The sequence below is a fragment of the Chanos chanos genome, chromosome 5, assembly GCF_902362185.1.
Source record: "Chanos chanos chromosome 5, fChaCha1.1, whole genome shotgun sequence".
Lineage (NCBI taxonomy): Eukaryota > Metazoa > Chordata > Actinopteri > Gonorynchiformes > Chanidae > Chanos > Chanos chanos.
The window spans coordinates 27425082-27439701 of NC_044499.1; the positions used below are offsets into that span (position 1 = coordinate 27425082).

Sequence of the window (14620 nt, forward strand, 5' to 3'; positions counted from 1 at the left end):
CAGGATCCCCAGGCCCTTGCCCAGCTGATGAAGTCCATGCCTTTGACCAATGATGGGAAGTTCCTTCTGTTAGAGAGTGAAACAGGTGAAGCCGCGGTTGGGGCAGGGCAGGAGACTCTGGAGTCAGAGGCCTGACATGACAACCTAGAGAAAGCCAGGGTCGTGACAGAGCAGGGTCAGTTTCCTTACAACCTCTCCATAAGACCCCCAACGTGCTGTCTCCTTTAGACCCCTCAGGACAGTGGGACATTGTCAGCAGATTGATGTGTGATCTGTTCTTTTCACTTGCTTTTGGTTTTAAGTTTTATAGACGCAGCACTGTAGAGGCAAGTGTTTTAATTAAAGCTTCATAACCATTTCCTCCTCATACTATTTGGTTTCCATTTTTCATCCATTACATATCTTAGATTTCCATTTTTTACACATTAGGTGTCTTAGTTTAATAATTCCACTAAATCTATGCATTCTGTATTGTACATAGTATCTGCCTTTGCACGTTATGGTCAGGCATATGTATCCCAGCTATACATCCTCACTTCTGGTGAATTCTGTTGCGCTTCCCAGATGAAGCAGAAGGCTGTGATTTGCGATGTTCTAAGACTGCATTCTGATCTGTACTGAAAAACATGGTACTGTATTCTGACTGATCATCCAACTTGGTCCTATCCAGCAATCCCATTAAAGCCTGACTGTGTGTGTTTATTCCTCTTAAGGTAAGACTTTCCATATGATCACTCAACAAACTTGACTGAAGCAACGTTTATTCAGAATCACCTTTCAGCTAAGCATGATGGCCCTGTTCAGATGGCCCAATGTTTTAAGACGGACTCAAAAGCCGACTTTTTGACCAAATGGATGCAGACATTCTGCTGTCTTGCATCTCTGTGTTTTTCCATTTATTGCTATCTCATTAGGCACAGCCTAACACTGACAAAGGACTGATATGTTTGCTGTAAGTCATTTGTACTACATACACCTAGTATTACTCTCCTAAGGCCGCAGGCCCTTTGAGAGTACAGACAAATGCATTTTTGTTTTTCAAGTCCTTCCCAACACTCTATTATAAATATCCTCAAAATACAGACAAAAGACTTCAGTAAGAATTTATTATTTCATTATTGGTTTTCTGGTAAAAACCCATGTTTACCGTGTTTACATGCAATGAAGACTGAACTCATGCTTAATTTGTCATGTCTGGAGCTTAACACAGTCAAAATCTCCAAATACAAAGAAGCAGTTTCTTAGCTTGTGTGCTGCAAGAAACTATTTAGTCAGAGTTAGTGATCACAGTTAAGTGTGACTTACTGATTGATTAAATATCTGAGATATCAGTTTGATTTCTTCGACATCTGAAACAGGATGAAGGGATTTTCATTGTTTTGATTACTACAGGAATTGTCATTATTCTGATTACCCAGGGGATATTGTTCCATGCGCAACAGTCTTTTTTCTCTCTGTTTATGTTCCTTGTGCAGTCAGTCTTTAGGGATATGGTCGTACTTCAAAAGGTCAGAGTTTGGTTTTCTCCAGACACAACTGTTTAACTCTACAGAATTTTCTTTTTTTTTTTCCATGACTGAACATCCAAGAGCAGAGACATATCAGACATTAAAATTGAAACAAATAGAAAACTTACTTAAACTTGCTTTTAAAGGACATTAGTCCCTTTAACTCTATGTCCGCTCTCCCAGGCTTCACACACATTTGACCTTATCTTTTCTTTGCAAACTTGTTAACATTAATAAACACGTGACAATTCTTAATTCCGTCTAAACCTGTATGTTCCTCTGGCCATTTATGAGTCTTTATCATCAGACCAACAACTGGAGAACATCTGTCATCGCATTATGCCCTAATAAAACAAGCTTTATTTTAATATCATTTCAGTTTGTATTTACACCTCATTTTGCCTTCAGAATTCACAAAAAACACTGGACATTTCTGAATATATTTCCACATAGCTTCTGTACTTGAAAGGACTAGAGAAATAAAAAAAAAAAAAAATTGATTCTTAAACATCAAATGGAAGAGGCAATGCTGCATGAGCTGAACTGTCAGCCAGGTGGACCCGGGACAGGAAGTGGTCACTGCGGTACACCACAGACACAGTTCAGTAGTACACAGCTCCAAAACATGCTGGATGAAGTCACAGTAAGTCTCCTAATACACACACACACACACACACACACACACAAACATACACACAAACACAAACAGGTAAAACCCTCAGGAATCTTTGTAGTAGTTGTTGAAGTTGATACGGAGGAGGAAGTCTTCCAGGTGAGGTTGGTAGCCTTTGTTGACCAGTTTGGTAACCACTGCACAAGACAGGAAAAGGAATTTCAGAAACCACCTGAACAGAACTTCAGATTTAACATGACAGTGTGAGAAGAAGTATCTGGGTGAACTGATTTAGTTCACTGTTCACTGGTTTAAACTTAACAGTCTGTAAACTACTCAGGGCACTAAGATTTAAAGGAACACATAAAACAACCAGAGCAAACAACCATCCCGCTGTTGATTCTGAATTTGGCTACAGTATGTGTTTGAAAAGAGAGAGGGAAGGGAGGTATACCTTTAAAGAGGAAGTGAGAGTAGTATTTGAAAGTGTTGTATGACTGTTGCATGGCTATGAAGTTGGGATGCACAGCCTCTCTCTCCTGGGTGCCCCAGGGCTGTGCGATGAGCTGAGCACGAAACTTGAGGATCAGACTGAAGATACTGTGAATGATATTCATTACAGGGGCTGCTTTTTCTGTGAGGAGACCCCTAAAACAAGGAGAAAGGAAAAAAATAGCTTTTTAACCTTTAACTGTAATTAATTCCTTCATATTCCAAAGTACCACTGATTCAGACATGTGGAAGCGAGATGGTGAAACCTGAAAATGGCTCTGTTGAGGTAGTCAGAGTGGGTGTGGTGAATGGTGTCCAGGTCACTGGCACTGCTCAGCTTTTGTGTGAACTCACTCCAGGACACCTGAAGAATCTGATTTGCAATGTAGCCCTGAATCACCTTCACAAAATGCTGCATTTCATGCCTGTACAGCTGTAGCTGCCGGAACTGCACTGACCGACCTGCGCCCTGCACCAGAGCTGTGGAGGTAGAGCAATCCCAGAGAGTGTTCACAGAGCACACACAGCACCATACACACAGTGCCAAATTTACTTAAATAACTCAACCTGGCCTATCAGAACGTTCTCGCAGATAGGATATTGGTTGGTTTGTTTACTGATTGAATAAGGTTTACTCAATCAGATGTGTTTGTGTTGAAGAATAAAAGATGCAGGGGGCAAAGGCCCTCTACACAATTAACACAGTGGGTCTGTGCTCACAATAACATCATGCTGAATTACAAATTAATATTTGTATAAATGGCCACATTAACATGTGATTTAATATGACTTGCTGGCTCATCTGTGGTTTCTGAGGAAACCAGACAGAGGCTTTAAAACAAGAGCAGAACTGGAGTCAAAATGTTCAGCTGATCTCTTCTTAAAACCACCACCCTACTCAGTGATGCAGGAGGGGGGAGATAATTACCTGTCCTCTTGAGGTGGAACCAGACGTCTCGCAAAGTCCATACCATGTGTTTCAGCTGCAGCAGGAAAGAAAACAGGCGGTTGTACTTGTTCATGCAACTGTCTGTGATAATGATATTCAAAGGCCAGTCCACCTAAAAAAGAGACATTGCAACATGATTAAACAATGCAGTTTTCTGGTCAGAGAGACAAAGACATGAGAAAAAGGGGGAGAGTGAGAAAAAATATGTAATTTCATTCACTTGTCCAACCTTATAGCGTAACTCAAGACAGTTGAGTGCGTCTGGGGCATGGGGGTGAAATGCCTCGGGAAGGAAGCGAAGAGCGAAGGTGAAGTTGGCGGCCAGCCTGCTGTCCCCATGCACACTGTACTGCAGGGCTTTGCTAAGGATGGAGTTTAGCACCAGAGGAGTCAGGAGCTCTCCAGGGGTCTGCCCGTTACCCAGCTAAAATTAATACATGACAACAGTAGAGCTCCTTATATGCCCCCACAAAATTTTTCAAAACATCATAGGTATACCACCTATAACAATCATTTTTATTTAAAATTAGAACACAGAACAAGACACCTGTAGAAAAGGCCCTCTGAATTACACAGCATCCTTACGTGCACACGCATAACCCTATGTTCATACTGGGAGCGGCGAGAGCATCAAAATTCACTCTGGCCACCCTGCCAACAACACTGTCCAACACTTTGGACACTCTGACGTAGATGAAATAGGCGGATACAAGTTTGTTCAGAATGCTTGGTCTCGCTAACTATTTTTAAAGGGGTTGCAAAGCAAAAAAACATGTTGACCAGAATCTTTGTGCCGACTGACCATAAAGTAGGGTATAAGTTAACCTCATGAAATCTTTTAAAGTGTGAAGGTGAGAAATTGATCGATGAAGGAATAAAATGAGCGATTGTTTGGTAACAAACAAACTGCTAAAACGCTAAAGATGCTAAGTTAAATTTCAACATTTTCAACCCGCTACTGCAATGTTCATTAACTTCTCCTCCATTGTGCTTGGGAACTAATGTTTGGTCGGAATAAAAGTTTACACGGTTGCGTTCTCTAGAATTCTCTAAATTCTGATTGGTTGTCGCCGAAAGGCATCATTACCACAAGGTTAACCAAACTTCAACTTTAGTCTGACGCCCAAATCGCCCCACTCTTTGCCACTTGGAGACGCTGGCTCAAGGGCCTGTTATACTTGATGTATTGGTCTTTACACACGCGAGCTGTGACATCAACACAGTGCCAGAACCATTTATACTCGCGCTTTAGGTGCGTTTGACTCGCTGCAGTCTTCTTCTAAATGATAGGTGTTGCTGCTGAGAAAAATACAATACACACCACTGGAAACCAATAAGAAGAGGAAATGTATAGGGAATACATCATTCAAACACAAACACAATGGTCTCCGAGATGTTGATGCTGGTGTTGCAGTTGTTCAAGGAGGAGGAATTGCTGCTTTTGAGCATGTTAGCTAAAAAGTGGCGCAAAAGAAGGTGGTCTGTCCGGCCTTTGCACAAAGACAGACATGTCGGGGGAGAATTCAGTGTCCTCATGAAACCTATGCGTACTTTAGACGAAGAGGTCCACTTCAATTATTTTCACGTCTGCACATTGTTTTGATGACCTACTCCATCGGATCAAACCATTTATTAAACGTGAAAGAACCCACCACAGCCCAGTTTACAGGAGAGGCCAGCAGTTACATTAAGGCTCTTGGCATCTGGAAGCAGCCAAAGATGTGTTGCTTATAGCTACAAACGTGGAGCGGCGACCATCTCCCACATTGTCTGCGAGGTGTATACGGAAATCTGGCAGGCGCTGAAAGATGACTTCATGCCCTTGCCCAAAGGGAACGAATGGGAAGATATTTCACAGTTTTGGAGAGTGGATAGAGTGCATAGATGGAAAACATGCGGCAATGAGAGCCCTGCCAAATGTGGGCAGTGACTACTTCAATAACAAAGGCACCGATTCCATCATGCTAATGGCCATTTGTGATGCGTTTCACAATGGTGGACATTGGAGCATACAGTCGTGAGAGTGATGGGGGGTTTTCCAGAGCAGTCATTTGGTTCCAAACTTCTGCAGAACACCCTCGAACTGCCACAGCCTGTGAACCTGCCTGGAACCAACACCAAGCTTCCCCATGTATTCCTGGGAGATGCAGCCTTCCCTTTGCATGTAAACGTGATGCAGCCATACCCAGGTAATAAACCTAAACCTAAACCATAAACCTACTTACAACTACTGGCACACAAGAGCCCAGAGGGTCACTGAGAACACCTTTGGTGTCTTGGCTGCACGCTGGAGGATTCTGGGAAGGCCCATTGAGTTTTACCCAGACAAGGCTGTGGATGCTGGGAAGACCTGTGTTGCCCTTCACAACATGCTTGCACACACAGATGCTGCAGTGTCTTCTACATGCTGCTACATCCCATGCAATTTCATGGACGGCACGGTAGCTTCGGGTGAACCTTTCCTGGTGAATGGGGGAGGCTTGTGGCAGGAGACACCAACCTGGGAGACTCTCCACAACATGTGTGTCCCATGCTGCAGCTGCAGTTAGGCATGACCTTAGGTCATTTTTCCCCACACCACAAGGACTAGCACCCTGGCAAGACAATGTCATCCAGAAAGGTTGCCTAACCTAAACTGGTCTTGTTAATAGTTTGTTGAATACTCCTGGTTGTGTAATAAAATGATGTTTACCTTATTGTTGTACCCATGTGTCTTTTATTCCTTTACTCTGCACGTGGTAGGTTAACTCAATCAAAGTCATACATAGATGTGTTGAGCAAACAATGGTTTTATTATAAGTAACAATAAGACAAGTAAAAAAAACAAGTCAATCAAGAATCAAGTAAAAAACAAAAAACAACAAAAAAAAAACAAGTAAATCAAGAAACAACTATGAAATCATGATAGCAGCTGTGGATGATTCAAAGTATATTCATACATCATTTGACACACTTTCTGCATGGCCTTTTGAGGGCACAGAGAGACTTGATGAGGATGTAGACAAAGACAGGGATGGTGTAGGAGAGGAGGATGGTTGCAAGCCCGGTGTCTGGATATCTGGAGAACTGATGGCTTCCGAAGGGAGGATAGGAGGTGGTGAGGATGCCTGTGAGGGTGGAGGAGGTGGTGAGGAGGCCTGTGAGGGTGTCTCCGTTGAGCTGGGGTCTGATGACCCAAATGCAGCTGCAGTTGGTGCCGGTTCGTTTCCTCCCAGGGCGCCGCTTTGGGCTTGTGCCTGCTTCTTGGCTCTCACAAAGCGATTGTGAAGGTTCTTCCACAGTTTCCTGCAGAAAGCGTCTTCTTTCCCAATTGTTGCAGTGATCTCCCTCCAGGAGTTCTGCGCCATCTGGGAATCCCTATGCTCCCGCACAGATGCCTGTAAAATGGACCTGCTGGACACAGTCTTGCCTCCACCTCGTCCACCTAGGATATGAGCTAGCTGCGCCTTGTGAGCCAGGTTACAAAAAATGAGAGGTGCGTGACCAGCAGAAATAACACCACAGTGCACCACCTCGACGTCACTTTTGGCACGCACAGCTGTGCGCGATGGTGGCAATGGCGAGTATGAACTAGGCTTCACATAGAAAATGAATGTCCTCCGGTCACTTTGACACTCTCGTCGCTTCCAGTGTGAACATACAGTGACACTAACTCCAAAGGACACTGGGGCTCCTCTCAGTGTAAAAAAGGCATTGCATCAGCCACGCATCCATGAGTTACTGTGTTGCGCATGTCTGTGTGGACTCAATTTAGTGTACTCTGTGTGGGTTCTTTTCACTTATGTGCATTTATGACAACACGTAAGTGAATCTTTGTTTCTTCACGTTTCAGACAGTAAGTTTGCTACTCGTAACATTTGGTGATTATGGTCACGAAATAAACTTAGTTGTTGATAGCTGTAATGGCAATATGCCTCAGGTGTAACAATTTGAAATACAGTCCTATGTGCTCAATGAAACATAACTTTGTCATGTTGTTAAACCATTTACACTGTAAATATTATAATTATTTATACTATTAACCATTTTCACTATAAATATATTGTTATGCACACTTGATTGTTAGGAGAATATGTTCTGTAGTGATTCCAACATTGCATTCTCGAGAGCCATGACTTAATCAGTTAATGTGCTGTGTACTGTTTGCCTGCAAAATGGTGCTGCCGTGTATTTTAGCTGCAGCATATTTTCTGCAACTACAGGGCGCACCGAGACCTTACAGTGTAACTCCCGTTGTATCAATACTGTATGAGACCTAGCTCAAAGAATTTAGTTGTTGCACTCTCTCTTTCTGTATGGACAATCTAGTATTCCTTGCTTATAGTATATTATTGAATACAGTACTCAATGTACATATCCTATTTGTATACTGTTATTCATAGTAATGTACATATCAAACAATGTTAGTGTGCATTCACGTGTTCATCTTGCCTGTACCCTTACTGGGACTATGTATTTGTTTTTCTTGTTTGCAGAACCACACACACACATACCCACAGACCTACACAGGCCTAAAGTAAAGCCCTTGCATTCATCTTAGTAAATGTGCCATGTGCATTGCTGTGCCTTTGTCTTCAATGGAAAACATTGAGTAAAGTACAGTAACTAAACTCCTGTCATATGCGCTCTGACCAGCGCGCCAGGGCGAGCGTAATATGCTGAACAGTCACCTGTACAGTCTGACCTTCCCTTCCCTTCAACACCAGGCTTTCTTCAAACGTTTCATTTTTCTATGATTGACATACATCAAGGACACAGTCTAACAACATCAAATGATTATGCACACATGCTCTAGTTTACAGCAAATAAACAGGAACAAGACAGCGAGAGGGGATGTGTTTTGAAGGGAGCTACTCTAAGAAAGTTACAGAGCACAGGCAGAGTAAACAGTTATGAAACACCCCAGAGTTTCACACAAATTTTGGGTATGCAGGGACAAAAACAGATTACAGCAGAGGGAGTTCCACACTCTCTACCCACTCTATTTTCTCAAAACAGGCCTTACACACACACACACACACACACACACACAGTGCAAGAAAAAAGTATGTGGACCCTTTGGAATTACCTAGTTTCCTAGTTTTCTGCATTAATTGGTCATAAAATGTGATCTGATGTCCATCTAAATCACAAGTATAGACAAACACAAGGTGCTTAACCTAATACCACACAAACAATTATAATATTTCATGTCACTATTGAACACATCCATTAAATATTCTCAGTGGCTTGAACAGTTCTCTTGAGGTCATTCCACAGCATCTCTATTGGATTCAGGTATGGGCTCTGACTGGGCCACTCCAAAAGGCGGATTTTCTTTTTTTGCAGCCATTCTGTAGTAGATTTACTCAGATGTTCAGGGTCATTGTCCTGTTGCATCACCCAGTTTCTACGGAGCTTTAGCTGGCAGACAACCACCCTGACATTGTCCTGTAGGATACCTTGATGAACTTGGCAATTCATTTTCCCCTCGATGATGGCAAGCTGTCCAGGCCCCAAGACAGAAAGGCAGCCCTAAATCATGATGCTTCCTCCACCTTACTTAACCATCGGGATGATGTTTCATGCTGGTATGCAGTGCCATTTTTATGCCATATGTAGTACTATGTGTGCTTCCCAAACAATTCAACCTTAGTTCCATTAGTCCACAAAACATTTTCCCAGTAGCATTGTGGAGTGTCAAGGTGCTCTTTGGCAAACTTCAGGCATGCAATGATGTTTTTTTTGGAAGGCAGTGGCTTCCTGCCACGGACACCATGCCTGTTCAAAATTTTGCACATGGTAGACACTTGAACAGAGATGTTGAACAGGTCCAATGATTCCTTCAAGCCTTTGGCTATTACTCTTGGGTTCTTTTTTTACCTCATTAAGCATTCTGCATTGTGCCTTTGGAGTCAACTTGGCTGGCGCCCGCTTCTAGGGAGAGTAGCCACAGTATTAAATCATCTCCATTTGTAGACAGTTTGTCTAATTGTGGACTGGTGAAGACCTAAGGTCCAATAAGCTTTTGTTGGAGTCATTAGCCTAAGGGTTCCCTTACTTTTTCCACTGTGTCCTGTAAATGTTTAATGGATGCGTTCAATAACAACATGAAAGATTATGACTGTGTGGTATTAGGTTAAGCACATTGTGTTTGTCTATAAGTCATAGATGTAGATCAGATCACTAAGTTTTTAACTTAGTGCATGACTACTCAACTGAAGAATGATTTATATGAAGACAAGTATATTTTCCCTTTCACTGATGGTATTCCCCTACTAACTGTCTCAGTGTGTCTTTTCCCACCTTTTCAAAGAGCAAGTCACTGAGAGACTGGGCGAATTCTCCATCCTCCATCAGCAGGAAGTGTTTAAGAGCTTCAAAATGTCGCTCCACGCCAAGCTCCACAAAGAAGTAATCCACCACTGCTTTATTCACCAGAGATACGCTGTAACAGGAGGAAATTAAAGAGGGGGATGGATAGAGGGAGGGCGCAGAGTCTCAGAAATACAAACGATAGAGAAGCCTGGCTACTCAGTCTGATGAGAAAGTCAAGCACAGGCCGTGGAGACTCACTGAGTGATGAGAGGCATGGTGACTGAGTGCTTCATCAGCACAGGCAATGACACCATCTCACTGAGCTGCACAGCTGTGGTGTCTGTGGCCCTGTGCAGGGAGGGGTCGACAGGCAGTCCATAGGGGCCTCGCATCACCTGCTGCAACAGCGCAGACTCAGAGCCTGACGCTAAGGGCCAGAGAGAAAGAGGGAGAGGGAGAGAGAGAGAGGAGGGGGGGGGGGGGGTCCATGCCATTCAGTGAAATGAGAAATGATGCCTAATAAAAATTCAAGGAGCTGGGGGAAATGGTGACAACTAGAGTCTACTTTGCATGTGTGTCTGATCTGAAAAAGTGGACTGCAAGAACATATATGGCCATGTGCAGCTGCGTGATCTACACATCAGCTGGCCGTAAATAGTTGTCTTTAATTAATTTAATTTAATTGGCTTTAAAGAGCATACTTTCCATCAACAATTAAACAGACCAGGGATGCACCAATCCGACTTTTTCAGTCCCAATAGCGATACCTGGGCTTTGGATATCGGCAAATACCAGTACTGATCCAATACCAGTGTTAACTTAATAAGCTGTATGCCTCACTGTGTGGAAGAGACTGGGATCAATCTTTTATGTGTAAGGCAACATCAGGCTTAACGTAAAAATTGCTTTCCTTACTTTGTAAAACAAAATGTAACAAATAAACACATATAAATTTACCGAATTATTATTTATAGTTAAAATAAGAAATAATCGTGCACCAGCAACCAGCAACGACTGTCAGGGGTTGCCCATCCAGAACAATGAATTCGAGAACCTTTTCAGTTATTTTTGTCACTTTCACACTAATCACTGGGAAGTTTCTCACGTCTTTGCAATGCACCCGACAAAGTTAGCTGCTTCTTCAAATCGTCCATAGGCGTAACTCAGGGGGTGGGGGGCGCAATCCACCCAATATTCAAAACAGTGGTGTTAGTTTGTTTCACCCAATATTTTTCAGGATTTTGCTTTTAAAAATATAAATAAATTTGTCGGGAGAATTCGGTTCTCATCTATCCTGGTTACTGAGGGGAAGAAAACCATTAGCCGACGAATTCAGTTGCATAAGCATACATATCTGTGTTGTTATGGCAATGTTTATCAATGACCCCTGCGAGAGTTAGTAGTGTTGAGCGGGATTGTTGGGATAGTGACATCTTTCTGTGTGCGGGTTTTCCGTTATGGATAAAAGGAAGAGGAGAACAATACAAAAGGGGAAGCTGACGGATTATTTTAAACACTTGTGCTCGTAAATTTAAAATGTCCTAAAGCTTTTATCAGTAGACCATTCGATGAACAGGTTTTATTCATTCCATGGGTGGCACTGTTGAATCTCAGGCTGATGCAGGCTGCCCTCCTCCCAAAACTGAAAACACAGTTACGCCCTTGGAACTGTTCCCTTTTTTTGTTTGGTTAAACTCGTTATGTTCTTTGGCATGATGCTTCTGGAGGTGCTTGATTAGTGGTTGTGTTATGTTTTGCAGTACTACCGCCACCCCTCAAAACATTGGCTTTGCAGATATTGCAAGTAGCTGTAGAGCTTGTCGGCGTAGCAAGCGTGAAATACCTCCAAACTGCTGACCCTTTGATGTTTGCTCCCTCCATGCTATGTTAACTTTCCTTCTAAGAAAATATACGGGTCTATCGACGCCCGTAGACATAAACATAGAAAAACATAGCACTGAATTGAATAGATCGGCCCCAATGTCACCGATACCCGACCCAGCTATGAGTCAGTACTGGATCGGTATCCAGTATCAGTATCGGATCGGTGCATCCCTAGACCTTCACCTGTCCTCTTTAACTGTTTTCACATTATTCGTTACTATTTGTTATTCATATACAGCTGGTAACAAATATGTAATGTCTGTATCACGCCATCCTCCACTGCACCAAACCTTTCATTATGCTTTACTGTAGAGTGGATTATGAGATAGTGAAACATCACATGCACTTTAAATAAAGTTTTCAGGGTGACGTAAGTACACTCAAAGAAAGAAGGATTGCAGTAATGTGTTTTACAGTCCCCAAACTGCTAACAAACATTCAGGCAAGTCAGAGATAGCACAGAGAATGCCTGGTGTAAAATATTCTGGTGACTCACTCAGAAGACTGTAGGTATCCTGATACTGCTCCACCTGGTACTGTGCGGCCAGTGAGAGAAGGTAGTCATCCTCTGAGCTGTGTCCAGAGGACAGGCCCAGTCCTCGAGCCAAGGCCGTCAGGCCCTCATTGGAGGGAAGGAACTCATAGCTGGTCTCTCTCTGACTGCCTGCAAAGTCATTCAGTGGCAAATTCAGCAACAAATTCAGCTTGTGTTTTTAAGTGATACAATCAGAGAGTTCTTTAATTACCCGTTTTCTCCCCAATTTGTGTCCAAATATTCACAATCCCTCATGTGTGTCCTCCCTCATTAATCCTATTCATGCATTTTCTCACCTAAGTCACTTATCCCATCAACAGATATCCTCCCTTCAGTCACAAATCCCAACCACGTATTTCCTCACCTCAGTCACTAATCAAATGTATTTCCTAAAACTACAAGCCTTGTACTGTCCTTGAGTAGCATTAACATCCTCTGAGGGGCTGACCTTCATCTGAGCACTGAGCATGGACCCAACACTGGAGAGCACTTTGAACAAACCTTGTTTATCTCAGTGGACTAGAGAATCACTGTAATTTATCATGTAATATATGTTTTTAATCTCTTTTCATCTAATTTGCAATCACACACTTCCTGTACTATCGCACATACCCATCCTGACACGAGCCCTGTGTCCATCTAGGAGGTGAAGACTAGCGCATTTGTACTGTGAGTAGGGGTGGGCGATATTTTGAATGTACTCAATGTATCGCGGCTTGCTCTATGTGCAATGTAGTAAATGACTATATTGTGAAAATCGAGTACAAATTGTCACATAATTTTTTTAAGCCACCAGCACGAGACTCGCTTTCGCGTTTCGCTTCTCTCCCTCTCTCCTCATGGCTCTCTCCCTCTCACATAAACAGAAAGAAAAATAAACTCACATACATATGTCACACACACTCGCCCACCCATGAGACCTGATTTTTGTATCTGGAGGGAACAGGGAAAGAGCCTGGAGAGAGCGAAAGAAGTCCAGCGGCAAAGCAAGTTTATAAATGTTGAGTTCGGAAACGGTAATAGAGGATGGAGGCGGATGAATTGGTTTCAAAAAGAAACAGCACCTCCATCGTCTGGCAGTGGTTTGGGTATTGCAAGGAAGATGCTGAATAAATACTGTTTTGTTAAATTTAACTTGGTTGTGATTTCCCCCTTTTTGCAAGCAAGTTTCAATTTCAAATTCAAGTCTCAAGTTTAAGTTTATTTAAAGCCCAGTATCACGGTTTACAGTCTCACAGGGCTTTACATGCCAAGAAGTTCACAATAACCAAAGCAGGGCAGCACTCCCTGACTCAATCCTCATAGTGGGCAAGAAAAAAGGTGTGTTTGGGCACACCTAGACGTAAAGTAGCCACATTTCAAACAAGACACTCATGCTCGAACAAATGAGACACAAACATGCAGAAGATGAGGGAGGAAAATGAGAGCATTAGTGGAGTTAACAAACTAAACTTATAAAAATAAATAAAGAAAATAATTTTATAGATGCATGAATGTAGCAACACTAGTGGCTGTGGAGGGTGCAGGAGGAGCAGGGCCAGGGACAGCAGGGTATGGAGACAAAGTCAGTCCGCTAACCTAAGGACGGAACCACATCCATGCAGCAAGGCACAGATATCAGCCACTCACACAAACAGAAGAGAAATGTATTAGTACCAGGAAGTGACATGGTCAAGACAAAAAGCCAGGGGGAGAGAGAAGGAGAGAGAAAATAGGAGAGGCATCTAAGCCAGCCGAAGCTAAACTAAACTATGCCAGGAGAGACTACGGCAGAGACTGAGCCTCCAACGATGGTCAGTGAAATTATGTTATCCATAAATTAGAGAGAACAAATTGGTCTTAAGCTTGGTTTTAAAGGTATCAAGATAGTTTACCTCTCTGATTTCTTTGGTTAGGCTATTCCAAAGAAAGGGAGAGCGGTAAAGCAAAGGCACAGTGGCCAGCAGAATTCTTTTTAAGTCCTGGAACAACTAATAAACTAGCATCCTGAGAGCACAGGGTGTGGGGGTGGTTATATGGTGTAATTAAGTCAGATATGTAGGCGGGCGCAAGCCCAAGGAGAATTTTAAATGTCAATAGGATGACTTTAAAATCAGCCCTGGCGTGAATTGGGAGCCAATGAAGGAAAGACAGCACAGGAGTGATATGGTTGAACTTCCTTGTTCTGGTCAAGATTCTGGCAGCCGCATTCTCAACTAGCTGAAGACTTCTGGTGTTAGAGGCAGGCAGACCAGAGTACAGAACATTAATAGTCAAGGCAAAACGTGACAAATGCATATACAATGGTTTCTGCATCAGCCATACATAGCAAGGGCCTAATTTTGGCGATGTTGCAGAGACGA

General features: G+C 42.8%; 2 protein-coding genes across 3 annotated transcripts in view; one reads left to right on the plus strand and one right to left on the minus strand.

Annotated features, from left to right (window-relative positions):
• appl2 (adaptor protein, phosphotyrosine interaction, PH domain and leucine zipper containing 2) overlaps nt 1-1605 on the plus strand; it is a 49365-nt gene extending 47760 nt beyond the window's left edge. For both annotated transcript variants that reach the window (XM_030775483.1, XM_030775484.1), the window contains one exon: nt 4-1605. In XM_030775483.1, the coding sequence (XP_030631343.1) occupies nt 4-135 (132 nt within the window). In that variant the 3' untranslated portion in view covers nt 136-1605. The remainder of the gene's footprint in view (nt 1-3) is intronic.
• Nucleotides 1606-2190: 585 nt separating this feature from the next.
• The window catches only part of tubgcp6 (tubulin gamma complex component 6), a 28778-nt gene continuing 16348 nt past the window's right edge, over nt 2191-14620 (minus strand). Inside the window, exons 17-24 of the mRNA XM_030774836.1 lie at nt 12240-12407; nt 10118-10286; nt 9848-9989; nt 3792-3986; nt 3542-3674; nt 2880-3093; nt 2576-2769; nt 2191-2318 (exon numbers count right to left, since the gene is read on the minus strand). Coding sequence (XP_030630696.1) covers nt 2227-2318; nt 2576-2769; nt 2880-3093; nt 3542-3674; nt 3792-3986; nt 9848-9989; nt 10118-10286; nt 12240-12407 — 1307 coding nt within the window. The 3' untranslated portion in view covers nt 2191-2226. The remainder of the gene's footprint in view (nt 2319-2575; nt 2770-2879; nt 3094-3541; nt 3675-3791; nt 3987-9847; nt 9990-10117; nt 10287-12239; nt 12408-14620) is intronic.